General features: G+C 37.3%; 4 protein-coding genes across 5 annotated transcripts; 2 read left to right on the top strand and 2 right to left on the bottom strand.

The window, feature by feature from the left end:
* The first annotated feature begins 2,085 nt into the window (after positions 1 to 2,085).
* On the top strand, positions 2,086 to 3,986 carry LOC101305664. 2 transcript variants are annotated; one of them, XM_004298992.1, is made up of 3 exons: positions 2,086 to 2,531; positions 2,605 to 2,810; positions 3,347 to 3,986. In XM_004298992.1, the coding sequence occupies exons 1-3, from the start codon at positions 2,439 to 2,441 to the stop codon at positions 3,735 to 3,737; spliced, it is 690 nt and encodes a 229-aa protein (XP_004299040.1). In that variant the 5' UTR covers positions 2,086 to 2,438; the 3' UTR covers positions 3,738 to 3,986. The 2 variants fall into 2 exon arrangements, with proteins under 2 accessions (XP_004299040.1, XP_004299041.1); XM_004298993.1 differs by having other exon boundaries at positions 2,228 to 2,531; positions 3,434 to 3,986.
* A 695-nt stretch (positions 3,987 to 4,681) lies between these two features.
* Positions 4,682 to 5,675, top strand: LOC101314381 (reticulon-like protein B14-like). The gene is made up of 5 exons (XM_004300914.1): positions 4,682 to 4,718; positions 4,825 to 5,008; positions 5,104 to 5,230; positions 5,334 to 5,403; positions 5,518 to 5,675. The coding sequence occupies exons 1-5, from the start codon at positions 4,682 to 4,684 to the stop codon at positions 5,673 to 5,675; spliced, it is 576 nt and encodes a 191-aa protein (XP_004300962.1).
* A 6,010-nt stretch (positions 5,676 to 11,685) lies between these two features.
* On the bottom strand, positions 11,686 to 15,359 carry LOC101314095. The gene is made up of 7 exons (XM_004300913.1): positions 14,862 to 15,359; positions 14,666 to 14,770; positions 14,529 to 14,594; positions 12,746 to 12,829; positions 12,206 to 12,640; positions 11,877 to 11,927; positions 11,686 to 11,771 (listed from the first exon to the last, which is right to left on the bottom strand). Exons 1-6 carry the CDS (start codon positions 15,357 to 15,359, stop codon positions 11,877 to 11,879), a joined length of 1,239 nt encoding a protein of 412 aa, XP_004300961.1. The 3' UTR covers positions 11,686 to 11,771.
* Positions 15,360 to 20,232: 4,873 nt separating this feature from the next.
* LOC101305073 lies at positions 20,233 to 24,673 on the bottom strand. The gene is made up of 12 exons (XM_004298990.1): positions 24,531 to 24,673; positions 24,352 to 24,450; positions 24,182 to 24,266; positions 23,790 to 23,859; positions 23,096 to 23,156; positions 22,964 to 23,017; positions 22,013 to 22,169; positions 21,831 to 21,927; positions 21,281 to 21,390; positions 21,013 to 21,119; positions 20,699 to 20,809; positions 20,233 to 20,596 (listed from the first exon to the last, which is right to left on the bottom strand). Exons 1-12 carry the CDS (start codon positions 24,642 to 24,644, stop codon positions 20,480 to 20,482), a joined length of 1,182 nt encoding a protein of 393 aa, XP_004299038.1. The 5' UTR covers positions 24,645 to 24,673; the 3' UTR covers positions 20,233 to 20,479.
* Between the last annotated feature and the right edge of the window lie 248 nt (positions 24,674 to 24,921).

Here is a 24,921-nt window from a genome sequence, read left to right as displayed (position 1 = left end):
CTCTCTCTCTCTCTCTCTCTCTCTCTCTCTCTCTCTCTCTCTGCCGATCTACGAAGACGGTGACGAGGTCTCTCTCAGATGATTCAGTGGTCTATCTTTGAGTGTAGGATGACGACGCCGCTTCGATGCCTCGACGACGCCGCCACCGCCTCGACAACAACGATGTCGCTTTGATGTCGATGACAACGATGCTTCGATAAGGACGCCACTGCCTCAACGTCATCGGAGCGATCTCAGGTCGACAAATCCTCATCTTTGCCGGAGATCTCCACCTCGTCCTCCACCACACATCTCTGAAGACGGATACTCATAGATACCTGATTTCTGCACATATGTTGGTAAGATCTACGCTCTAGTTACAGGTTGATTCATGGCTAGATGGTGGAGAATCTAATTAAAATTTCACAGTAGCAACTAGATTTTGCAGTAGCAGCAAAATTGCACAGTAGCAGCTAGATGGTGAGAATCTGCACATTTTGCTACTGGTTGGGACAATTTTCAACTTTTCTCGGTAGTAGCAGCTAGCTTCGCAATCTACAGTAGCAACTAGATTCGTGGTCGACAGTAGCAACAAGCTTCACAATCTGCAGTAGCAGTCAACTTCAAGATCTGCAGTAGCAGCTAGTTTGGGACTGAGAATTGCAGAAGTAGACTGTAGCAGAGTGGGATGAGTAGCAAACGTAGGCAGTAACAGGCAGATTGGTAGTAGAAGTCGTCAGTAGCAGACGAATTGGTAGTATAAGTCGGCAATAGCAGGCTGATTGGTAGTAGAAGCCAGCAATAGCAGTGGACATTACTTGATCGATAGTAGCAGAGTGGGATGAGTAGCAAACATAGGCAATAGATTGGTAGTATAAGTCGCTAGTAGCAGGCTGATTGGTACGCAGTAGAAGCTAGCAGTAGCAGTCAACATTACTTGATTGACTCTCTTTTGGTTCAGTTGACTCTGTTTTAATTTTAATGAAGGGTAAAATTGTAAATCTGTAGCTGACACATGTCAACAACATAACAACTTGTCCTTAATTGTAAAATTTTGTCCTTATATGTGTAAGATAATGTGTAGAGGATATATTTGTAAACTAAAATTTGGTTAGTAACTAAAATGTAGTTTACTATTCTTTTTTCTCCTAAACCCTAGCCACCATGGCCTGGGCTTCCAAACGTGGCGTTCAACATCAATACCAGAACGCTCATCGCCAATTCTAGGGCTCTCGTCACTGAAACCAAGCTGGTTTTCATCCGCCTCTTTTCATACAGCGACGCAGGGTGAAAGCTTTCCAGCCACATGATTTATCGAGGGCGGCTTTCTGGCCACTGGAATTGAAGAGGGCTCCAACATAAAGACTTTTTGGCCACCAAATTTGTCGAAGGCGACAATCAAAGACCTGATTTCTACCGGAGGAGGAACTTGTCGAGCTCTCGCCGGGTTGGGTTTGATGGTGATCCCTTTGGAAGTCGCCAGAATCCTTAGCTGCTGCGAAGATTAGCCAACTACCCAGTCGGGTTTGGGTTTGGGCTCGGGTCCTTGGGCCTAGGTCCAGCTCAAATTCAAAAAGGTTAGGCTTAACACTTCTCCAAGCCCTGACCCAAAAGGCAAAATCAAGTTTAGTAAGCATTAGTGCACTGATAGCTTGGCAGACTGTGCGAGCTAACAACAACTAGATGAATACATAGGGCTTGGAGTACCGTAATTGAGCGTCTTGGCTTTAGTTTTTATATTTCTATGGTATATTGTTTTGTATCTAGTTTAATACTCTGCTAAGCTCACAAATAAATGAGCAAATTGTCTAATATAATGGTGTTGTGTTGCCATTTTGGCCTAAGTTTTATTAATGAAATATTTTTCTTTCAATTTTCTTTTACTAAATAGGTACACGGGTTGAAAACATGTTAACCGGTTTAATAAACAGGCTAAGTTGGATTTACATTTTTGACATGATTATTAAATTAATTGAGTTTGAATTTGTATTTTGTGACACGAAAAATATATTAATCTATCGACGCGACACGACTTATTAACAACTATAATACATCAACAATATCAGTTAAGCTAACTAACCAACCAGACTATGGTCCACCGACATCCTCGACAATAGAGAGCTGTTGGCCCTCGTATTGGGGCTCATGGAAGGGTATGGGCAAATTTTGTGAAGGGTGAAGAAAACATGGGTCCACGGTCACCTCGGGGAAACCGGTGGCTCCGACAAACCCAAACCAGGCTCCACCTCTTAACTCGCTTAGCTGCAACACTCTGTTCACATGCACTTCACACTGTCAGTGACGTGTCACACAACCATCCAAAAAGCAAAAGCAGTTTCACTCCCACACTCTTTCACTCTCACTTGTGTGAGTTGTGTCCAAACTAGAAAGAAACCCAAACCCCAAACCAAAATCAGTTCCAGATATTTGAGAAGAGAGAGAGATTCCACACTCTCACTATGGCGCTCTCCGTCCCCATAGTGGCCATCATCACCTCCCTCCACCTCATCGCCTTCATCTTCGCCGTCGGCGCCGAACGACGCCGTTCCACGGTACCTCCCGTCATCTCTTCTCTTTCTCTATTATTGAAACTTCAAATCTCTTACGTGTTTCACTGTTTCACAGGCTAAGATAGTCCCCGACGAGTACGATGAGCAAACCTACTGTGTTTACGGCACCGACGCTTCCACCGTCTATGGTTTGGCCGCGATTGGTCTTCTTCTTCTCAGCCACACCGTGCTTAACGCCGTCACCAGGTGTCTCTGCTGCGGCAAAGGCTTAGTCTCCGGCTCCTCCACTACTCGCACCGTCTTCTTCTTCGTCTTCTCCTGGTAATTATCTCAACTGGAGGCTCTGTATGTATGTACGTTTGATGATTTCATCCATGGTTAATATAATTTTTACATTAATTTATAGATTTAGTCCGATTATGTCCGGATTGATTGCTCATTTGATTACTCATGTGGCACTAGTGCTTGTTTAGATTTGTTTAATTGGTAAAGTTGTTGCAGTGTATTGTATACTTTGCGTTTGTCTGGAATATGGTAAAGTGTCGAAAAAGTGGCCTTAAGGTCATGATTAGTGAGCAATTTGCATTACTTTGGCCACCTTTACTCGCTTTTTGGCATTTTTTTTTTCAGATCGGACAGTCTTTAGTTTCAACTTGTTTGACATTTAGGAACCTACAAGTTTTCATCCTATCGGATTGATTCACGGGGATATGATATGTTAGAACTATTACGTTGTGAATCAGAATTAGCCAATTAGATAGATATGTAGTGGTGTTTTCCCAGACCAGTAATTAAGGTTGATTGGTGTTCCCCTATAGTGAATTTACTGATTGTTACTCCTTAATCGTTTTCTTCAGTACTTGTTCTTTCTTCTCTACTCTTTTGTCTGCTTGGGAATTCCATTTGCTGCATTTGCTAAATGGAAGTTTGAACAATGAAACCAGGACAACATTTTTGGGAGCTGAGGCATGCTTATTGGCCGGGTCAGCAAGGAATGCATACCACACAAAATACAGGGGGAAATTTAACCTAGATGACTTGTCCTGTGCCACTCTCCGTAAGGGCGTGTTTGCTGCAGCAGCTGCTCTTACACTGTTGTCGCTGATAGGGGCAAACCTGTACTATTGGTCACATTCCAAAGCTGATACCGGAGGGTGGGAGAAGCACCATAATGAGGGCCTTGGCATGTCTAACTATGGAGTGCATGAGCAGCAGCAGCAACAAACCACTGGATTCGAGAAGGTCTAATGCTGCTATGATATTGCTTAATTTTCAATGGCCAATGGCCATGCTTGTGGAATGAGTTTGAGCTAGTAGATCAGTATTCAAAGTTCTCGTGGCTTTTGCTATAACTTGTATATGCTATGTCATCTGCTCTTAGAGATGCGAGTAAAATATTTTGGTGAACAATGGAAGTAATATGTTCCATCCTCCTTTTATGCACGACCACTATGTAACTTGCTTTTGAAAATTCAAGTTGTGCACCCCACTATGCTCATTTTCTGGGTGGTTCCTTGCTTTTCCTTATTTCCTGGCATATGCTATAGAACTAGAGCAGTACTCCTTTTCCCTTCTTGTGGAATCAGGTATATATCTGTCTATTTTCATTAACCTATCGAAGAACTCCTTGTCCTACTTTCATCTGATTATCTCTCATAATTGACTCATTAACGACATTCTAAAACAGTCATCTTTGACTCATGTCGCGTGGGAAGCTTGTAACAAGAACATTAGGTTTTGGGATGTTCGACTGTTTAGGCAGCAGAATATTTTTCTTATTATTATTATAGGCATGAATATCTAATTCCAAATTTTCCCTGCCATGATCTTTCCAAACAAACTTAGGGGTACTCTTCTTACCAAAACATGGCATCACGTAAGTATCACCGGCCCAAATATACTTGCTTAATTCTTTGCTACATATCCTTTTCCTTGTAGTAATGAAAACCTCACTTCTCTGTGGAACAAGGAAAACCTATGTGCCTATTTATGAGCAAAGAATCAGAACTTCTCTTATCTGTCCGTCAAAGTGCTTTAGGTTTATTATTGAAGATTCGAAATTGTGGTTGTTCTAACATTCTTGTGTACCAGATTATCGATTCCATTGTTTTCTGTGGGATTGTGTGGTTTCTTAGCTTGCCTAGAAACTCATATTGTTTGATTTCCTAGCAACAACATTAAGCAGTAGAATCATGTCTACTCTTCATGCTATTCTTGGAGGAGGAAAAGGTAAAGTTAATCCTACATTAGCCTCCCTAGCTTGTTGTTTTTACTAACATCTGTATGTTTCTTCCCTAATCCATTTCTGATATCAACTTTGCTTTTGGTTTTGCAGTGGCTGACATAATGCTGTGGAAGGACAAGAAATCAGCTGGTGCAATCTTATTTGGGTTCACCACATTATGGTTTTTTCTACAAGTACGAGAATACCAATTTGTATCTCTTCTTTGTGACACCCTCATGCTGACTATGACTCTTGGACTCCTCTGGTGCAAATTCGCAGGACGAATACTCAATAGGTAGTTAACTGCATAATGTGTTGACACTCATAGATGTTCCATGTATTGTTACTTTTGGTTTCGATCTAACTTGGTCTTCATGATGTACTTTGTAGGATGCCACGTGAGATCAACATTCAACTTCCAGAATCTACTTGCATCTACTTCATTGGAACAATTAACTGGTTCCTCTTGAAGTTAAGCGAAATCACATCTGGGAAAGACTTCAAACTCTTCTTTGTGGTATGTAGATCTGCTTCTTCTTTATTTTCCTCATAATTTCAACTCCCACGGTTAAGTCTCTAAAGATCGACGTTAATTTTGAATGCGATGTGTATATTTGCAGGCATTGGCTGGTCTATACATGATGTCAACTATAGGAACTTATATCAGCTCATGGAACCTAATCTATACAGGTAAGTAAGATATCCCAGACCAACACATTTACATAGAAACATATATTAGCTATGTATTAAATCCTTAGTTGTTTGCATTAAAGCTAACATTTTTTCTAATCGTTGTTTATGTAGTCATTCTTGCGGTAGGAACATTGCCAGCTTTGTATGCAAGATATGAAACTCAGGTTGATACAATCGTAGCCAGATGCATCAGTGGCGTGAAGAGATTATACGAATTGTTTCAGGTCAAAATTCTTGACAAGATTCCCAGGCACAGAAAATCAAATTAGATTGATAATTCATCGAATTCATTTGTAAAAGTTATTGATCCACGATGACCGCCATAGTGCATTCTTTTGAGATATTATGCTAATAGTCTAGGACTCAGGTTCAATTTCTGTCTGGGGTCACTTAGTTTGTTTTTCTTTTGGTTTCTTGGGCCAGACTTGGGCCTCATATTGTTACTTTCTTTTCTGAGTGTCCCAATTTGGTCCTCTAGCCTCAGCATGTGTAAAATTCCTAGTTTAATTACTTTGTTTATTATAACTTTTGTTATTACCAAAAGAAAATTTGAGTGAAGTACATTGAGCATTGATTAACTATTTTGTGTGTGGAAAACAATCAATGAATTAGTGGTACTAAAAGGAAACCAAATTTGTAACAAGTCAAGTAATGATATAACACTGGGAAAACAATAACAAAGTGCTAACAAAAGGGACAAAGAACATAAAATCATTTCTTCTTATGAGACATAATTGATCAAAACAAAAGGCAACCATCTGAGTGTTGATTATAGAACTACACTTATCTTGAGGTCATTCCTGCTGAAGTTTTGTTTTGAAATATCATGCTTTTAGAATATATCATCTAATTAACAATAAGGAAAATATTAGAATATATCATCTAATTAACAATAAGGAAAATAAAACCTTATTCTGTTCTAACTTCTCTTTTATTTTAGGCTGTGTGTGTCTGGAAATAACTCATCAAATAAGAAAGAACTTGTCCTAGTATTTGAAACCCAGTTTAAAGATCAACGATCTCATATATATCCATGTCTCGGATAAACCAATGTACTTATCCCAATTGGCCATGTATGCACAAAAATTATACAGCGCACCCGTCCATCTCCGCGTCCATTTTGAAAAAGTCAAAAGTCCGCGTTAAATGGACGGCGGAGATGGACAGGTGCGGGGCGCACCCGGGTGCGCTGAATACGCTCTCATGTATGCAAGACATCTTCATTCATTTATCTACAGTATGCTTTGTATGTTAAATGAATACAAATTGGTGTACTATATTCCCTGAATCTAATGTTTCATCCAGATGTATAATTTGAGAGAAGGACAGGTGTGAATTTCTAGTACACTGCAGATTAGTCATCATTCATCAAAAATGGATATCTTTGATTTGGCTTAGAAGCAATCTTGAAGATTGTCGAGCCTGGCCGCATTCTTGTGAAATATCTCTGTTGTATAAATTGACCGGACTCGATCAGCTGCTTCGAAAATTAAGATGATCGAAAGCACTGCAGATAACATCGGCAACCTCATCTTCTTGCAGCTTGGTCACTTTGCAAAGTTCCAATTCTACTGTCAAGCTTGACATGACAAGAAAGCGAGTTTCAATGTTCTTGTTCTGATCGACAATCTAACATTCTCGATCCCTGGTTACATTTTGGCTCTTGCTATAAATAGATTTGAAGTGTTTGCAATGCCGGTTGGCACTATTCGATGCTTCCTTTAACCTTATGCAGTTAAACTAGCTTGCGCTGGTGAACGGACCTATGGTTCTGCATTGAGATTTCTCAAGCATATATAATCATATATGCACGGCTGCAATGAATCCATATCCGTTGTGTTTATGACAGATTACAGTATCTTCGATCGCCCATAAATATCTCGATCTGACTCCTCTGTGTTCTCGTATTATTGGCCGGACTCATCGGCTCGTCAGTGGCAGATGATAAAGATCGATATCGATTACTCCCAAGTTTACCTCAGCATTAGCGGGTGAGTTCTTTGTCACCAATGACATTTGCAATCTGCAACCAAGTTCCAACGAAGTTTGTTCCATCAGAAGTTTTATGTTTCTATTGTTTCAAGATGGTTAGATGTTTGGCTCGTCCAAACAATAGGTCTAGCAAACCATGTCTTTTGCTGATGCGGGGCGTGAAATACCATGCGGTGCACTGTGATATGCCAGTGTCTCTGATATGACTTCTTCTGAAAAAAAAAAAAAAAAAAGAACAAAAGAAAGGACTCATAGAGACATAATGAAGAAGCTTTGATCATCATCACCACCGACGGTGCCAAGTTATTATTTTTAAAATTTTGTGAAAAAAATAAAAATGATGATTTTTATTTATTTAATAAGGTTAACATATTACTTAATATTATATTCATAAACATAGTGCTCAAAACTTATTTTAATCAATTAAAATGAATATAGGACCTCACAATAAGACTCATTGTTAAAGATGAGAAAGCAAGTCTTATATGAATTGTACCACAAGAGCAGGGGAGGAAATACACACTCCGTCCCGCGCGCAGGGGGGGTGTAAGGCTAGAGTGTGTTAATGCATGTGATGTATCAACTTTGTCCTCAAGTTGCAAAATGAGTCCTCAAAGTAGTAATATTAGTCTCTAAAGTTGTAATATAAGTCTTTAAAGTTGTAAAAAAAAAAAAAAAATTACAACATTAGTCTTCATTTGTCCTTAAAGTGGTAATTGAGTCCTCAAAGTTGTAACAACTTTTTTTAATCACTTTGAGTTTTTAATCACTTTGAGGACTCAATTACCACTTTTAACACACATTTTACCACTTTAAAACACGTGATGACTAATGTTGTAACTATAAAATTTTACAATTTTAATGACTCATATTACAACTCCAATGACTAATATTACTAGTTTAAAGACTCAATTTACAAAGTTGATGCATCACATCATTCATTTACATTAACATATTGTATAATTTTCCGCCCGAGAGGGTCCAGACCCTTGTTAGTTTTTTCTAATAGTCTTGATTAGTCTTAATAAGAAGCTTAATCATAGCAATCCTCCCTCAATTTTAATAATGAACCTCCCGTAACTAAACTAACCAAGAAGGATTTCTTTCAAACTTCAACATTTGGTAAGCTTTTATTTTGTTCAATCTAATCATAATTTCATATTTGTTTCCTTTACTTTGTCGAAAAAATTTGTCTCCTTTAATTTTTCTTTTAGTATGCTTTAAGGAAGTCATTGCATTTATCTTCTTTTTTATGATGAAATTCAATGACATGCTTGTTCCTTGTTCATACAAATTGTTAAAGAGTATTTTAAATTTTACAAACCTTAAATTCCTTACGTTATTCTCTCTCTCTCGATCCTTATCTTCACTCTAGGATGTTGCCCGGCCGGGGCATTGGCCATAGAATTCTCAAGCATAGATAGTCATAAATTGCATGGCTGCAATGAATCCATATGGTGCTTATGAAATATTTGAGTTAATTTATTCAGCCACAAGTAGTATTTCTGTTCTTGAAAGATATAATTGTTCGAACTCATCGGCAGATATGACGATCGGTATCGTCTACTTCTTCGTCACTCAGAAGCTTCATTGACGACAAGAACAGAAGCAGACCTGGTTCCCCTTCACCTGATATTCATATGGGCTGCCTACCATTTTAATTCTATAATTTGCAACTAAAACTTGTGGTAGTACTCCATGAAACGTATCCATGATCCCAACAACTACAGAGTGATTTTTGTCACTATGCCTATGAATAGCTCTATTCATATTCAACCGCAAAAGTGATTACTCGTCGGATATTCTTAGAACTTTTACGGCATTTTTGTCCCGAAAATGTTCAAGATTCTTAATGCTAATTTATCGGTAACAGTTCGATTTACATTCACCAAAACAAGTAGGTGTTTTGAAGTTACCGCCGATATTAATAGGAGTGTGGATCGATGACTTCCATGGTTGTAATTTCGGATTTTTAAAGTTTACATTTCTCAAAATAAATAAATAAACTCATCACATAATAAATATAGGAATTTTTATATATACCCAATTTTGAAAAGTGGTTTTAAATAAAACTCATCTAATATTCTTATCTGATAGACATCTAATGTATCAATTATGATAAATATTATGTCCTGTTTTTTCTAAATTTTACACAATTGCCACCATTCAACTATAACATATAAATATAATAAATATGCTTAATTGATGCTGTCTTAAATACCTTGATTATGAGTTTTTTTTTCTAACACTAACATTTTTCAATCAATTTGCAATAATCATGTAGTTTTCTTTATTTTTATGAAAAAATATAGATTAAAGGAATTTATTCTCTAATTTATACATAAGGTAAAATATAATATGAATAAGATATCTGATCTAAACCTTATACCCTAAACCCTTATACCCTATAACCTAAACCCTATACCCTAAACCCAATTTTAGGTTTCTTCTTTTTAGGTATATTATCATATCATGCCCTACTTAATAGGTATATTAGAAACGTAAGTAGTAGAAAGTAAAATGTTCTATTGATTAGGGTGAGAAATGATATAATAATATACCTAAAAAGAAGAAAATTAATCAAAGAACAAGAATGTGTACCTTACAATTAGACATTTTTCGACTATGTAGAGAGACACCAAATGTGAGCTTAGGAATGAAAAGTATCATCCTATTACAAATGACATATATACTTCTGTATATAGTATATATTTATATATACACACACACTCAAGTTAGTAATAACAAGGTAGAAATTAAAGAATGTAATTGATTATGACAAAGTTAAATCCAACTAAATTTTAGCTAATATTTGAGTTTCAAATTGATGCTAAAATTGAGAAATATACCAAATTTAGCTTTCTACTGTCTAAAAGACAAATTAGAGAAACTGAAAAATGAAGAAAATTATTAATTATAGACATTTGCTCTATATAGTATGTTTGCTTACGTGGAGTGGGTGTAAAATAAAAAGAAAATATGTATATATGAGTTTATCTTAAAAGAGGTCTAGTATTTTAGGTTTTTATCTAATTTTCTCTAATAAATAACTCAGTTTGATAGTGAAACTTCAAAACAATATGGTAAAAGTCACCTCTCCCCTTTGTCTAAATAGCCAGAAAATCTCCCAACCAATTGGCATGCTAGTTATTCTTTGACAAAATAAGTAGTCTTTCAAGCAAGCCATGGATGTGAGCGATAAGCAGCTAAGTTTATTTATTTGAGATTTTAAGCCAGTTCATTTCCCTCTTCCAGTCTTATCGACTGATAGCCTGGAAAACATGGCCCAATTTATCTTCTTCTTTCGCGTTTTTTTAGGGACCATCGTGTTCTTCATGATTTAGACCGAAACTCAAAGAGGAATTGAGATTCTCTTGCAGAAGAAAAGCTAAACTCATCTAGCTCTAGTAAGTGGACTACATAGAGAAATCATGCATTCATATGTAGCAAGTACTTTAGGGGCCGATTAGGCTTGGAAACTTTGAGATTCTTGAAGTTAACTTTCACATCAACTATATATCTATCTTATCGAAAGAAAAAGCATATATGTTACATAAACTAGAAGGAAAAATAGTCCAAACAATGTCTTACATTTTAAACAAGCAAAGATTTGGTATCTCACCTTCAGAAAACTTTAAAACAGTGTCTCACGTTCTTACCTCGACCAAAGTTTGGTATCTAAAAACGTTAACTCCGTTAAAAAAACTGATGGCAGCCATTTTTATTCATGAAATGACCAATATATATACCCTTGAGTTTTTGTTTTTGTTATTCTTTTTATATAATAAAAAGAGAAATTTGTTATAACGGTACCTCATCTTTTCTTCCTTATAAATTTTGATAAGTGACATAACGGAACCATGGATTTTCTTCTTTAAAAATTGTCCCCTAGCAACCCCCGTAACGTTATAAGCAAGAAAAGACGAGGTACCTTTATGATAAATTTCTCTTTTTATTATATAAAATGAATAACAAAAATAAAAATTCAAGCGTAAGTTGGTCATTTTATGAATAAAAATGGTGTCGTCAGTCTTTTTAACAGAGCTAATGTATCTAGATACTAAACTTCGGTCGAGGTATGAACGTAGGATACTATTTTGAAGTTTTTTAAAGGTGAGATACCAAAGTTTTGCTTATTTAAAAGGTGAGACACTGTTTAGACAATTTTCCCAAACTAGAAAATAACAAATTCTCATAACAGGATATAACAGGATTTAGAGCCACTTAGTAACAAATACGTCGTACTATTCTAAAACACAAAATGAAATAAATAATATAGATCAAAAGCTTAATTATATATGATCTAACTAACTATATATCTCAGCAGGTAACAAAAGACAATGAATTCTGTCTTCCATGCCATCTCTTTCTTCCTACAAAACATCAAACAGAAACATCTAAAACTCAAGCATATAAATATGTATAATGTATAGATTTAGTGAGGATCCAACAAAGAAAACTCAGCATTGAATTCGCACCTATGGTCCTGAATGAGGTGGTATCCTGCCACTAGCCATCACTTTATATATCTACAAAACAATCAATTGTTCTCCTAATCACTTGTGAAACAATCAATACATGCAGAAGAACATCACTAAGGAAATAATCTTAAACAACAAATAGATAATAGCATTCTCATTTATAAAATAAATTTAGAAGTCATTTCCGCTAGACTTCATGTATCGTTGTTGATTGAATTATGATCTAGTCGGACAATACTATGTGCTTCGATCAAACACCGAAAATATCAAAATTTTGAAGTGAAAAACTTAGCAAGCGATCGACATATATCTAAAAGACCATTTACCTCGCTTAGAGTTGGTACTTTTTGGTTGTGATCCCTCGTCCCTATTGCATTGTATTGGGAAGTACTACATTCTCCTTGGTTTGCAAGGTTGATTGTGTAAGGAATCGGCTGTGGCTGAACAACAGTATCAATAGTATTGAACGTGGTAGTGGCGGTCGGCTTTACTTGTGCAGCAATGAATGTCGTCGGAGATAGAGGCGGAGGGGGCACTTGGAATTGAGGGCATGAAACGATACATGATTCAGAAAGTATAGGCAAACTTGGAGTGGGAGCTGAGGGAATAGATAAAAACGGATGGCTTGTTCCACGTACCGAATAACCATACATATTAGAACCCATTCCCATTCCCATATATGGCATGTATTGGGGTATTTGTTGTGTAATACTGTTTGGAACCCCAGCCAGCCACATAGGGTGTCCTGTCATGCTCAGCATCTGAAACACACACAATTAATTACATGGTATTGAAAGTCTGGTTCAACACGGATATACAAATACATGAAAAGATAGTAAAATACAGATATTAAAACGGAGAAGTACTTGACGTTGAACTAGAAGAGCTTTCATATGATCAACCACGTCACTCAATATCGAAGCTTGATCTGTCTGAAAATGATAAATGCGCTAATAGAATTTAGAAATACTATATATAGTTATATGTAAACATGCACTCATACACTAAATATTTGACAAAACCAAAAAGGAAGAAAAACACAAGTAAATCGGTACATTCAGTAGTTATCTGAGCAAATGTCTGATGCTTAAACAAACAATCAACAAAACTCATGCCCCTTAAACAAAAATCAACACAACTCAACCTTAAACAAATAATGGAAGAGGGTGTAGGTAGAAACAAATATCAGTACATATTTAATTAGACAACCTATGGTACTGGGATGTATATCCTACTTTTATTTTACATGTACTTGAACAAAAATTATAATGTTATGAATCAAATTTCAACATTAAGAACAAATTTACCAAATTTATTTACACTATTTACATAAAGTTAAACAAAATTACAACTATGAGAACAATTTGTTCAAAAAGTTGTAAAATGGTTGTACATTTTGTAATTACAATTATTAGAACAAGATTACAAACAATACAACTTAGCATTACCACTTTGACTACAAATATGTTGTCACATTTGTAAATGTATGTATCACATACGGGTAGGTACCATAGAATTTCTCATATTTAACGATTCAATCCCGGAAAAAAGGCAAAAAAATGTAGTCATATTCTCAAACAGAAAAAGAGAGGACTTTGGATGGATCGAGGATTTATAGAGCAGGATCAGAGGCGGAAGATTTAGGGTTTTGAGCAGCAAGCACATCTATGGTTCTCAAACCCTGACGCCAGATTCTATCCTGGTAGGGATATCAGATTCATCCGCTCCTATTCTCATGCTTTCCTGTTCCTGAAATCAAAGTGCATGCAAGAGCCGCGATCAAGCCGGCCGAGATCACATGGACTGCCGTGTTCAGGAAGCAGCACAAGAAGGACTCCGCGCCATCAAGAAGCCTTGCTGATCAAGGTGCCACTTTGGAGGTCATCCAGAAACAAAGGACGTCTGAGAAGCCTGAGACTAGTGATGCTGCTCCTCCGTCCGTGAAATTTAAGGAGAATCAAGAAGACCAAGGGTGAGAAAGGAGAAAAAGAAAGCAGAAATAACAGCCAAGGGTAATATTCCCAAGGCTGCAGATCCAAAGGCCACCGCAGAGGTGGATTAATTGGCCTAGCTTGTTAATGGTTAGTTGAACTCTAGGGGTCTTTATATATCAAGAAGAGGAAGAAGAAGAAGAATATCAGATCGGTGCATGCAGCAAGACAAACATCAGTAGTAGCATAGTACCTAATGCGATTGCAGCGATTCAATCTCGGCTGAATGAAACGGAATGAAAATGCTACAGCTTGAAACTCCCAGCAAAAACGAGGCAACCACACCGAGAAAATGCACCATGAGGGTTGTGCCATGTTTTGTGTTGCAGTCTTGGAGTTTTTGAGTCGTACACGTGTTTTCTTAAACCTTTGTATCGGCATCACTTTAAAGGAAGAGTTTATAGACAAAGAAAAAGAAAACATGCAGTTCTTAATGTTCATACTGAGGGGTGCATACACATCTTATATGCAGCAAACTCTAATCGTATCAACATTGCTTTAATGAAGAGGCGACTTTAGACAAAGAAACAACATGCAGTTCTTATAATCATAAGATCGCAAGGGGTGCATGTGCATATACAGCAAGCGAGAAGTACATCAAACTTTTTCAAAATTAATCAAACCTAAAGTCGAATCTAACCAGAAAAACAGAACATACCTTAGTGCAGTTAGGTACGAGTCCACCCAATATATGTATCTTATCTTTAATCGCATTTCTACGGTTCTGAATAAGAGGAAAACATGTTAGTTATTAGTTAAAGAAAGATTTTATAACTTGGTAATGTACTAACTTACTCTCTCAGATTGGTTATGCAGTTCACTCTTTTTAAGTTCACTCTTTTTAAGTCGTTTATTTTTTTTACGAGTAAATTCTTCTTCAGAAATCACTACTGCATCATCCTGATTAGAAAAACAAATATACTTACGTAAAATGAAATGATATATATCATGTTAAAATTTGGCAAAATGAAATAGGGCAGACTCTGCATACATCTCTACTACCAAGCTCTGATGCATATTTGGATATTCTTGATCTTTCCTTGTTGGAGTCTGATGGAAAAACTTTTTCATCTGAGAAAAGAGGTTGAGATGCAAATATTGATTGAGGTTGATCAATATTTGGCAAACCGTTGACTATTTCATCTTGTGTTGAGGAGTTCCACAAGATAAAGTGTTTTTGACTTTGAGGGTTGTCATGATTGACAGCTACATCAGTCTGAGAGTTGAGTGTTGAGGAGTTCCAACTCATAAAAGACCCTTGATTTTGAGGATTGACATGATGAACAGTTACATCAGTATGAGGGTTGATAACAGAGGAGTTCCAACAGACAAAATGTTCCTGACTTTGAGATACAGTAGTCTGAGAATTGACAGCAGCATCAGAAACTAGGGCAAAATCTTCATACGGGATAGATTGAAAATCAAACCCTTGATTAATGATAGAGTACGTCTCTGCTCCTTGTAGTTGATTGTTGTTGATGTTTTGCATAACTTGCGTTTCGAAATTCCTAAAAGAAAGAAGATGGAGTCTAATGAGAACCACTGTTGTAATCGGTAGAACACTGAAATAATGAGAACAAAGGAGATACCGCGAACAGACCCTTGATTATTGTTTTCTGGTGGGAAACAATGAATTTGGTGGTGTTAATACGAAGCCAATGATACCAGGCCTCTCTCTCTGCATGTGGAGATTGTCCACTAGTGATTTACTTTGTTGATTGAGTTTTGCTCGAGAAATGAGTCCAATTGTCTCCTTCTGCAAGTATCTCCTGGCGGACTACATTACCTGTTGGATATGCATGAGCACACGTAGACACAAACACAACTCGTGGCGACTCCCCCAGTTAACTTCCATCTTTTCAAGGAAAAACAGAAAAGAAAAATCAGCTTGCTCGAAACCCGTAGCCATGGCTGAACGGCTCTCCTTGAAGATGGAACAAAATCCGACGTCCATACTTTTTTCCTTTCAAAAATTTCCAAACCGATGCTTTTGATTACCATTGAATGACCACGGTTTTTGTATTAACCCTAGTTGGGTTCCAATTCTGCCTTATCTGCTAGCTGCAGCTTGTAGTTCCAACTTGGTCTTCAGGTCGTTTAGGTTGGTTCGTCCATCACATATTTATCTGATTATCGCTCGTTGGAGAGTTTGTATTGAACTAGAACTTCTAGTATGATAAGTCACCAGTGTCTGGTTTGAACAAGAAATCATCATCTGTTACACTTTACTACATTTTTAATTAAATTTCTTTTCTTGTCAAAAAAAAATTAAATATCTTTGAATTAAAATAAACTTCTAATTAATAACTCATTTGAATAGTTTTATAGAAAAATTCTACAATGTGTAAATGCATATGAATGATGTGATGCATCAACTTTGTAAATTGAGTCCTCAAAATAGTAATATTAATTCTCGAAATTGTAATATATATGAGTCGACCTTAAAGTTGTAAAGTTTTCTAATTACAACATTACTAATCATGTGTCCTTAAAGTGGTAAAATGTGTGCTTAAAATGGTAATTGAGTCCTCAAAGTGGTTAAAAAAAAGTTGTTACAACTTTGAGAACTCAATTACCACTTTAAGGACAAATGAGGACGTACTAATGTTGTAACTAATTTTTTTACAATTTTAACAACTCGTATTATAATTTTGAGGACTTATTTTATAATTAGAGGACAAAGTTGATGCATCACGTACATGCATTAACACACTCTAGTCTTACCCAGTTTTATGTATCAAAGATGTCACGTCAAATATATTGATTGTAGTAGAAAAACAACATAAACACGATGGAGTATTCATGTGGTCATGTTTTATGTAGAAAAATATTAAATATCTTTGAATTACTTAAAATAAACTTCTAATTAATAACTCATTTGCATAGTTTTATGTATCAAAGATGTCACGTCAAATATATTTATTGTAGTAGAAAAACAACATGAACACGATGGAGTAATCCCGTGGTCATGTTCAAGGATTAATTCTCCTAGGACCACCGTACCTTACACAGAGGGAGTATCCCCATGGTCATGTTCAAAGATTAATTCTCTAAAAGAATCAAACAGAGAAGGAATGCCCGGGGCATGTTCATGGATTTTGCGAAAGAAGCAAGTCCAAGCGTAGTCATGACATGCCCATTACAAAGAGGGCAACAAATGTGAATGAAGCCCAAAAAGGAGTATCAAATAGAGGAAATTTCAAGGAAATACTTGGAACATCTTATCAAGAATGACTACACAAATGCGCCCAACGAGTACACGTAATGATCTCCAATATGGAAGAACTAGGTGGTGTATCCAAGCTTTGCTTGGGGCTAAAACATGAAAAAGATCAAATGTAAAAACGAAAAAGATGGATAAAAAGGTAATTTCGACCACTAAATAGTAAGGTTGTAATAAAATGAAAAGTATGGATAGAAATGTGAAGTACGCATATCAGAGTGAATGGCAGGGTTGTAATAAAAATGGAAAAAAAGACAAAATAATAATTTCCTGCCTAATGGCATTGTTCATAAGCGAACAAGAATTAATATATAGTATAAATTCTCATGGGATCTTCTGATGATACAAATATGTGGTATCTAGTTAAACTCAGATAGCCTAAGAAGGAATGTGAATCAAATTACATCTCTTTTTTTTTCTAATATGTAACAGCCTCATGGGCTATGCTAAACCTTAGGCGCAGGGTAACTAGACTGCGTTTCCTATATAAGAAACTCTAATTCTCCATCGCTGGCAAGGTGTTCTACTCTAAACTCTTGCATACTACAAAATCGGAGCATCTAAGCTCGGCTCCACACCGAGGTCAGGCTACGTTTACATGTTCATGTGGAGGGATTACCTTCCCTGATATTCTAGCCCTCACATCTCCTATCAGGGCTGCCCTTTTGGGTTTTTTAATTTGGGCTAGGATCTTTTGCTTTAGCTTAATCCCATGTTTTTAGTTTTGTCTACAATAGTTCAGAGTCTCAGTTGATCTGATTCTGTAGTTTTTATTTCTTTCTCTCTGTGCTCTGCTTTCTCTCTAGAAACTAGAGAGAGAAAGTAGATATGAACCCTGTACTCCCCCTTGTCTCTTGCTCTGGTCTAGGTCCTTCAGGGTCTAGATCTCCGGTTTGAGGGTCGAGAGAGTGTGATCAGGCTTCTAGTCCCAGTGCCCACGTCTTTGTTTGCGGTTTGTCTTTCGTTTTGTTTTCCCTTCTCGTTCAAAGAAACATCTCCATCCATGGCTGCCAAAGTTCTCATTTCAATCCTCCTCCCATCTCTTCTCTTTTCTCTTTTTTTCAACCCATTCCACCTCAATCCCCAAAACCTTCCTCTCTCCTCTGCTAGTTGTAGTAAGCTCCACCCCTTCGTTGCCGCTAGAGTAACATCCCTGGAACCGGCTTTGAACGGTGTTTTGGACGCTAGAACGACCCTGTCTTTTTCAAAGACAGATGAGTGGGGAGATCTCTCGAGATTCCACCATAGGTGCCGGTGCGAAGGTTCGCAGCTTCATGGCAGCTAGCAAAAAAAAGAGGATGGTGATGGATCCACTGCAAAACCCCCCTTTGACGGCGACGGCTGTTTTTCCAACAGAGTTGATGATGCATTTGTGATATTAGGGTTGGGCCTTGTGTTTAGGTTTTTGTTTGTTGGTCTTGATGTTTTGTACCTTATGTTTTACATTATGTTTGTACCTCTTCGTGGGTTTTCCTCTAGTGGGTCTATTTGTATTAATTTGGTCTAGTTGCCTTTTTTTAATACAATTCTCTAGTTTAATCAAAAAAAAAAAAAAAAAAGTTTTGTCTACAATAAGTTCCTTGTATTAGTATGATTCACCCTTTGTGCACTCTATGCTACCTCTAGCGCCTATCTAAAGTAGGAGAACCTATTCCGCGCACCCGTCATCTCCACCGTAATTTTTTTNTTTTTTTTTTTTTCACGGGTCAAAATCGACGGTGGATACACCCGGGTGCGCGGCGCACCCGGGTGCGCTGTATAATTTTCACTAAAGTAGTACCAAAGGAGTTTTGTTCTACGTTTCGAAATGAAATGTGTTATGAATAGGGTTATTTTAGGCCCTTATTTTATATGCCACTTTGTGTACTCTACAAACTGTTGATCTACCTCTTGAGCGGTAAAGGTGGTATGTAATGGTTTACTGTCAATCGTGATGATCAATATATCACCTATTTTTGGATTTAAAAGATTGAGCACTTGATCGAACCATTGAAGTTCGTATTATAGTTTTATAAAAACATGACACTTCTCATAGAAGAAATTATACTTGAAAATACAGATGATGATGACATCGGACAAAATCGAAAACGATTGGAGATGAAGGTTAATCAAAGGAGCCGGACCAGTCTTAAAGAAAGCCGGCTCCTTCCATTTGTCATTGGCTTTCCGTTTTTTTCACTTTCAAAGTGTGAAGTCCTAAGTAATCGTCGAAAACGAATAAAACTATATACAACATTGTGTTGACCATTTACTATATAGTATATACCAACACCCCTCCAACACGGTGTTGCTCACATTTATAAAAATACAAGAGGTCCCTGGATATCATTCTTTGCCTTAAGAGAAAAGAAAACACGTATTATCGATAACATTAGAGCGGCTCTGGTCAATGTGTTCAAAGCCTTTGAGGGCTTGAACCATTTCTATATATAGATACAGGTTAACAGGTACAGAAGAAAGACAGAGCAGGAGGAAGAAGAGAGATACAGAGAGAGAGAGAGAGAGAGAGAGACGAGGAGAGAAGCTACATCCCCATATGGCGAGGATTCTGAAAGACTTGGCTAGTGGGAGCGGCGAGAGTTTAAGCAGCTCGGTGTATCTCTTCTGGGCAGCTTTGGTCACTTTAGCTCTTGTTTCGGCAATCATTTTCTCATGTTCAGATGGTATGCCCAAAGACGACAAACCTTCCAACACCACCCACACTGACACTCACGGTACAGCTTGCGCGGCCGGCGGCTGCGGCGGAGCCTGCGGGGCTTGAATTCTTTCTCCTCTCCATCAGTAACCAGTAGTGCTAGATCTTCACCTCTTTCTGTTTTGATGTATAGGGCATGTTTTTGCATTCGAACATTATGAACAGATACAAGACAATGTATGATCTTTATTCCTCCTATGATTTAGTGGTTTATTTCCAGACACAAGTAGCATCCTGTTTGAACAGATGAGAGCACTTATCATGATGAGAGATATTTTCTACAAAGAGAGACTTCCTCTTATCTGAGTTTATGATATAAGTGGCTAACATCATGTCATGAGTATACATCAACTATTAAAAGCTCAACCCATTAAAAGGTATATATGCCTTTCCCCATAGCATTGCCGACGAATGCGAATAGATACAACGTTCAAATCAAAGTTTCAAGGGACCACAGCCAATAAGCAAAATATATATTCCTGTAAAAGAGGTTCAATAAGCAAATCTGACTAGCATATTTTACTTACAATGTATATCCTATATCAAGCACAACAAGTCAATACCTTTTCGGTTTAAGATAAGCACATAGGCACTCTTTAATCGCATTCTTATTCACGCATGCCGTACATAAGTCATCAATACTTTTCACAAATCAAATATCGTAGGCAGAAGCCGAATTTCCATAGTGTATTTACTTTGCAAGTTTTTTCCTGATTTCGGTGGAGGATATATCCATCCGGAACTCCTCTGGTGGAATCGAAATGAACATATCTCGTAGCTCTTCTGGAATTTCAAAATCTTCCAGCACCTGAAAAGTAACATGAAACAGAGATAAGCACTTCCATGAAGCGTACAAAGGACGATCAGAAATGAGCAAGTAGTTTGTCAAACTTCTAACATGTGAACATACCTTGAAAACACCATCTACATTACGGCCGCCAACAAGAAAAGTGGACCCTGTTTTCTTGCATCCAAGAAGTATATCTAGCATCTTTCTATAGTCCCCGTCATAGTATTTGGGCTGGAAAAAGAAAGATTTGAGATATCAGAAGCAATGCCTCACTCTTAATGGAAAATTAAGAGATGTGTCAAAAATTATTAAGTCCGGAAAAGTCGTATTATAATAATCTACTACACCATCAAATCGTGTGCTATCTGTTAGATTAGAATATGTTTTCTTGTATTATAAGTCCTCAGACTTCTCTAAATGCTTGAATAACATACATTAATCAGCCTCGCTGCTGTGTCAGCACCAATCACAAATGCACTGCCTGGGAAAAGTTCAGCTTTCTTATAAAAATATGGCTGATTGGATATAATCACCGTTTTTCCTATCAATCAAAGAGAAATATTAAGAGTTACATATCAGAGAACATGGGAAAACTTATCAATACTTCAAAAAAGAAAAACCTCAACCAATGCTAGTAACATTTCACCCAATCACTCATTATCCCTCCAAGGAAAAAAAAAATGACAGATTAATCAGCCTCACCAACTATTTCAAACTGCTTGACACGATCTTTGATTTGTGATATCGAAAGTGGAGGTTTGTCAGCATTGATTGCAGATAGTTCAAAGCATGGGTAGCCGTTGCCACAGATCCTGCATAAAAATGAATTGAAAGGGTACCCAAATGAAAATCACGAAATATAGATGCTTATTATGAAATGGTTATACCAAAAGTCTTCCAGAAGGGGGGCAAAGTTCAATTTCAAATAGGTATACTTATTACCACTACCACCTGAAAGGGTACCCAAATGAAAATCACGAAATATAGATGCTTATTATGAAATGGTTATACCAAAAGTCTTCCAGAAGGGGGGCAAAGTTCAATTTCAAATAGGTATACTTATTACCACTACCACCTTAACTCTAACTCCTTAACCAGTTTGATCCATGATCAGCTATCATTCAATTAAGGTATTACACATCCATTACTTATCACAATGATGGCATATATGATGACTGACATATGTTTGATTATGATACACACACACATAATGGATTCAATGAACAGTTGCAGTAGAAATAAGTCACTGTACCTGGTAGCAACCTCCAATAACTTGAAGTGACCTTCATGTAATGGATTAAAAGAACCAGAGAGTATTATCCTTCTTTCTGGAATTGGCACAGATGGCTCTGGACACAGCATTATACACATTTGGTGAGGAACACAATGGCACACACATATCAAACCTGATTGAACCTAAAGGTAAGAGCATACCACTTGAAAAAGGATAAACCTTGAAGCATATTTGCCCATTTATAAGTTGCTCTAATTCTTCATCTTCGCTGAACTGCTTTTCACATTCCTCAGGCACTTCAGATTCAGTGAGACTTGAAACAAATGTTCCAGGAACTTTGCACGCATTTGCAATTGCCTGTAACCACATTGATAGAAAGGCTGCATAAGAAACAAAATTAAAATATGAGTTTACACAAATTACATTTTGCAAGAAAATAAAAGGTAACAATTAGAGGATCTCAGCTGCTATATTTTGTTTATCAGGTCTAAAGAGTAATTTCAACAATGATGAAAACTTAAGTTACTTTGTCCTTGGAGCACTTTGGTCCCTGAACTACTGAACCTCTCAAATGTGGTTCTCAAATTATACTATGCATATTAGTTAGGGAGGCTTAAAGACTTTTATATAGCTAGCACAAATTGTCATGTGCCTAACACATGGCCACTTATTACACTCATTAAGCAGGAGCATCAGAAGGTCCTAGAGGGAGTAAAAGTTATTTATGTTGACAGAATTCGATTTCTGGGCAGCAGAACTCTAAGAACAACGAAAAATACCAGAATCAATTTTTCAAATAATAAATTTTCCAATTGAGAGGAGAGAAAAGTTTAATAGGTCCTACTGTCCCAGAAAGACAATGAAATAGTGTTCATCGAGAAGTTTGTTCAACTCCATAATGTTTTTCATCTTTTATCCTCAACTAGTAACATGTACTCTAGATCGTCTACCAAATCCTGACCTTCGGAGTGTCAGGCACAAAATCGAAAAGGCCAGAATTCAGGGAGGAAAATTGAGGGTGTGGGATGTCTGAAAATAATTTCAAAACAATATAGCCAACAGACAAAGGATGTATGTAGACAGACATGATTTATGTGAAGTAAATATGTAGCACATATTTTGATGACAATCCTGTATCTTTAATCACACACCTTGAGCACGATATGACTTGCAACCATATCTTCTTCCTCTCGATTCCGTGAACCCTATAACAAGAGAATCGGGACATAAGAGAGGGAAAACATTTAAGATCATAGTCAAAAGGAAAGAAAATAGATATTCACCTTGGAAAGGGTCACTGTTGATACTGACAGTCTGTCAGATGTCCTCGTTGACAAATAAAACCTATATCACAAATAAAATCACATTGACTACAGATAAAGTAAGACAACAAATAAGAGGCAGTACGGCCCATTACATTTTTATGGTACAGAGTACATATAGTAGAAAGAAAATTCACATAATAATTGGGGAAATCATACTCATTGTTTAAACTCAGTTTATTTAGAATCCCCCAGTCACAAGATCCTAGTTAACAAGTCACCGACAGCAATATAAATGGAGTTCAATGATATGCACTGTGTTGAAAAGATATTGAAAACAAGTAAACGAAATTGGAGTTGACCACAATTAACATACATTGAAATGCAGTTTACTAGCATTTGATTACGTTTTGATTACGTCAAGAAAGGGTGACAGACTCCCGTTTTTAGCTTTTACTGTTATTACTTTGATGCCTTCAATTCACAATTACTCTGCTTTATCAAATAGGTTATAGACTAAGTTCTAAATACACTGCCATTTTAAAAACACCAAAAGCACAGAAAGTGAGCACCAACAAGAGTTCTCCTCATTTATGCTAAGCTAACCCATGCTTAGCAACTTTCATAAGGCAACAAGGAAAGACTTGCCTTCACTCTGACCACCATATAAACAAAAAGAAGAGCTACTACACACAAGAACTACAAATCCATGTACCTGTGGTCCCCGAGCTTCGGACGCGAGGCAGCCAAAGAACCAGTGAAACCCACACCAACAACTGGGGAACCTATCTCAAAACACAAATAGAAGCCACACATCAAAAAACCCAAATTGCACCCAATTGTAGCCATTTCTAGCTACAGATAGCACCACGTAACCCCTAATTCAGCAATAGAGTGTACAGAAAGCCAAACTCCTCCACAATATGTATACGCGCCGCCGCACAAAGCAACATAAATCTAATACAGTGTAGAATTACTTAAAACAAAAACCTAACATGAAAATGCGCTTCGATACGAAGCCTCATTATCCTTATCTGAATATGTAGCCATCCTAGTATGCAGGTATACACACACAAAGTGAAAGTGAAACAGTAAAAAGTAACAAACCAGGTGAGGAGAGCTTGAGAGCGCGATTGTAAGCCAACAGCGCCATGTCTTCAGCATTGTGCTGGCTGCAAAAATTGTCCGGAATCTACACCAAACTTAACTGAAATCAATATCTACACAGATTCAAAATCGATCAAAAATTTCCAGAGCTTACAAAATCGAAGACGAACCTTGCCGAGTAATTGGATCATCGACATTCGAGAATAAGGCACCACAGCTTCGAGGACTGTACTTGAGGCTCCGGGAACGGAGAGCAGCCACGCCACCGCCTGAAGTACCAGTCTTTTTAGTTAAATTTTTGATCGGAATCTTAATCGGAAACTGAGAAGCGCAGAGGAGAGAGAGGAACCTGAGAGGCGCCGCCGGAGAGATAGAGAACGGACTGAGTAGGAGTGGAGTGGATGGCTTCGACTAGTGCTCGGATTCCAATGTTCATCGCACTCGTACAACAAGTCTCTGTCATTTTCTTCTTCTTTGGCTCTTCTTCTGTATCATCCGTTTGGTTTCATTCACGGTGGTGGAGGACAAACGGCGTCGTTTTGTTTCTGATTCTCTTTGCTGATTCGAGCCCAAGGCCCAGATGGTCATAACGGGCTCCCGATATATGGGCCTTAACCGGAAGGGAACATTGTTTTCACATTCATCCAGATCCAGTTACCAAAAATTTTATGATCAACTTAGATATGAATTACTTTGATATTTCATCAAAAAAAAAAAAAAAACAACTTTAGTAATACTTT

The sequence above is a fragment of the Fragaria vesca genome, linkage group LG5 (genome assembly GCF_000184155.1).
Source record: "Fragaria vesca subsp. vesca linkage group LG5, FraVesHawaii_1.0, whole genome shotgun sequence".
Taxonomy (NCBI): Eukaryota; Viridiplantae; Streptophyta; class Magnoliopsida; order Rosales; family Rosaceae; genus Fragaria; species Fragaria vesca.
The sequence above is the reverse complement of the archived record's forward strand: the minus strand, read 5'-3'. Positions and strand labels throughout refer to the sequence as shown.

What these genes read in the sequence shown, in the direction of transcription:
- LOC101305664 (XM_004298992.1), top strand. Translation starts at nt 2,439, where the DNA reads ATGGCGCTCTCCGTCCCCATAGTGGCCATCATCACCTCCCTCCACCTC. An exon ending in CCGAACGACGCCGTTCCACG is followed by an intron (nt 2,532 to 2,604) that starts GTACCTCCCGTC and finishes ACTGTTTCACAG; the next exon opens with GCTAAGATAGTCCCCGACGA. An exon ending in TTCTTCTTCGTCTTCTCCTG is followed by an intron (nt 2,811 to 3,346) that starts GTAATTATCTCA and finishes CGTTTTCTTCAG; the next exon opens with TACTTGTTCTTTCTTCTCTA.
- LOC101314381 (XM_004300914.1), top strand. Translation starts at nt 4,682, where the DNA reads ATGTCTACTCTTCATGCTATTCTTGGAGGAGGAAAAG. An exon ending in GCAGGACGAATACTCAATAG is followed by an intron (nt 5,009 to 5,103) that starts GTAGTTAACTGC and finishes TGTACTTTGTAG; the next exon opens with GATGCCACGTGAGATCAACA. An exon ending in ATGGAACCTAATCTATACAG is followed by an intron (nt 5,404 to 5,517) that starts GTAAGTAAGATA and finishes TTGTTTATGTAG; the next exon opens with TCATTCTTGCGGTAGGAACA.
- LOC101314095 (XM_004300913.1), bottom strand. Translation starts at nt 15,359, where the DNA reads ATGCAAAACATCAACAACAATCAACTACAAGGAGCAGAGACGTACTCT. An exon ending in TGCATAACCAATCTGAGAGA is followed by an intron (nt 14,595 to 14,665) that starts GTAAGTTAGTAC and finishes CCTCTTATTCAG; the next exon opens with AACCGTAGAAATGCGATTAA. An exon ending in CTCTTCTAGTTCAACGTCAA is followed by an intron (nt 12,641 to 12,745) that starts GTACTTCTCCGT and finishes TGTGTGTTTCAG; the next exon opens with ATGCTGAGCATGACAGGACA.
- LOC101305073 (XM_004298990.1), bottom strand. Translation starts at nt 24,644, where the DNA reads ATGACAGAGACTTGTTGTACGAGTGCGATGAACATTGGAATCCGAGCA. An exon ending in CAAGCAGTTTGAAATAGTTG is followed by an intron (nt 21,120 to 21,280) that starts GTGAGGCTGATT and finishes TTTGATTGATAG; the next exon opens with GAAAAACGGTGATTATATCC. An exon ending in CAGCAGCGAGGCTGATTAAT is followed by an intron (nt 20,810 to 21,012) that starts GTATGTTATTCA and finishes TTCTTTTTCCAG; the next exon opens with CCCAAATACTATGACGGGGA.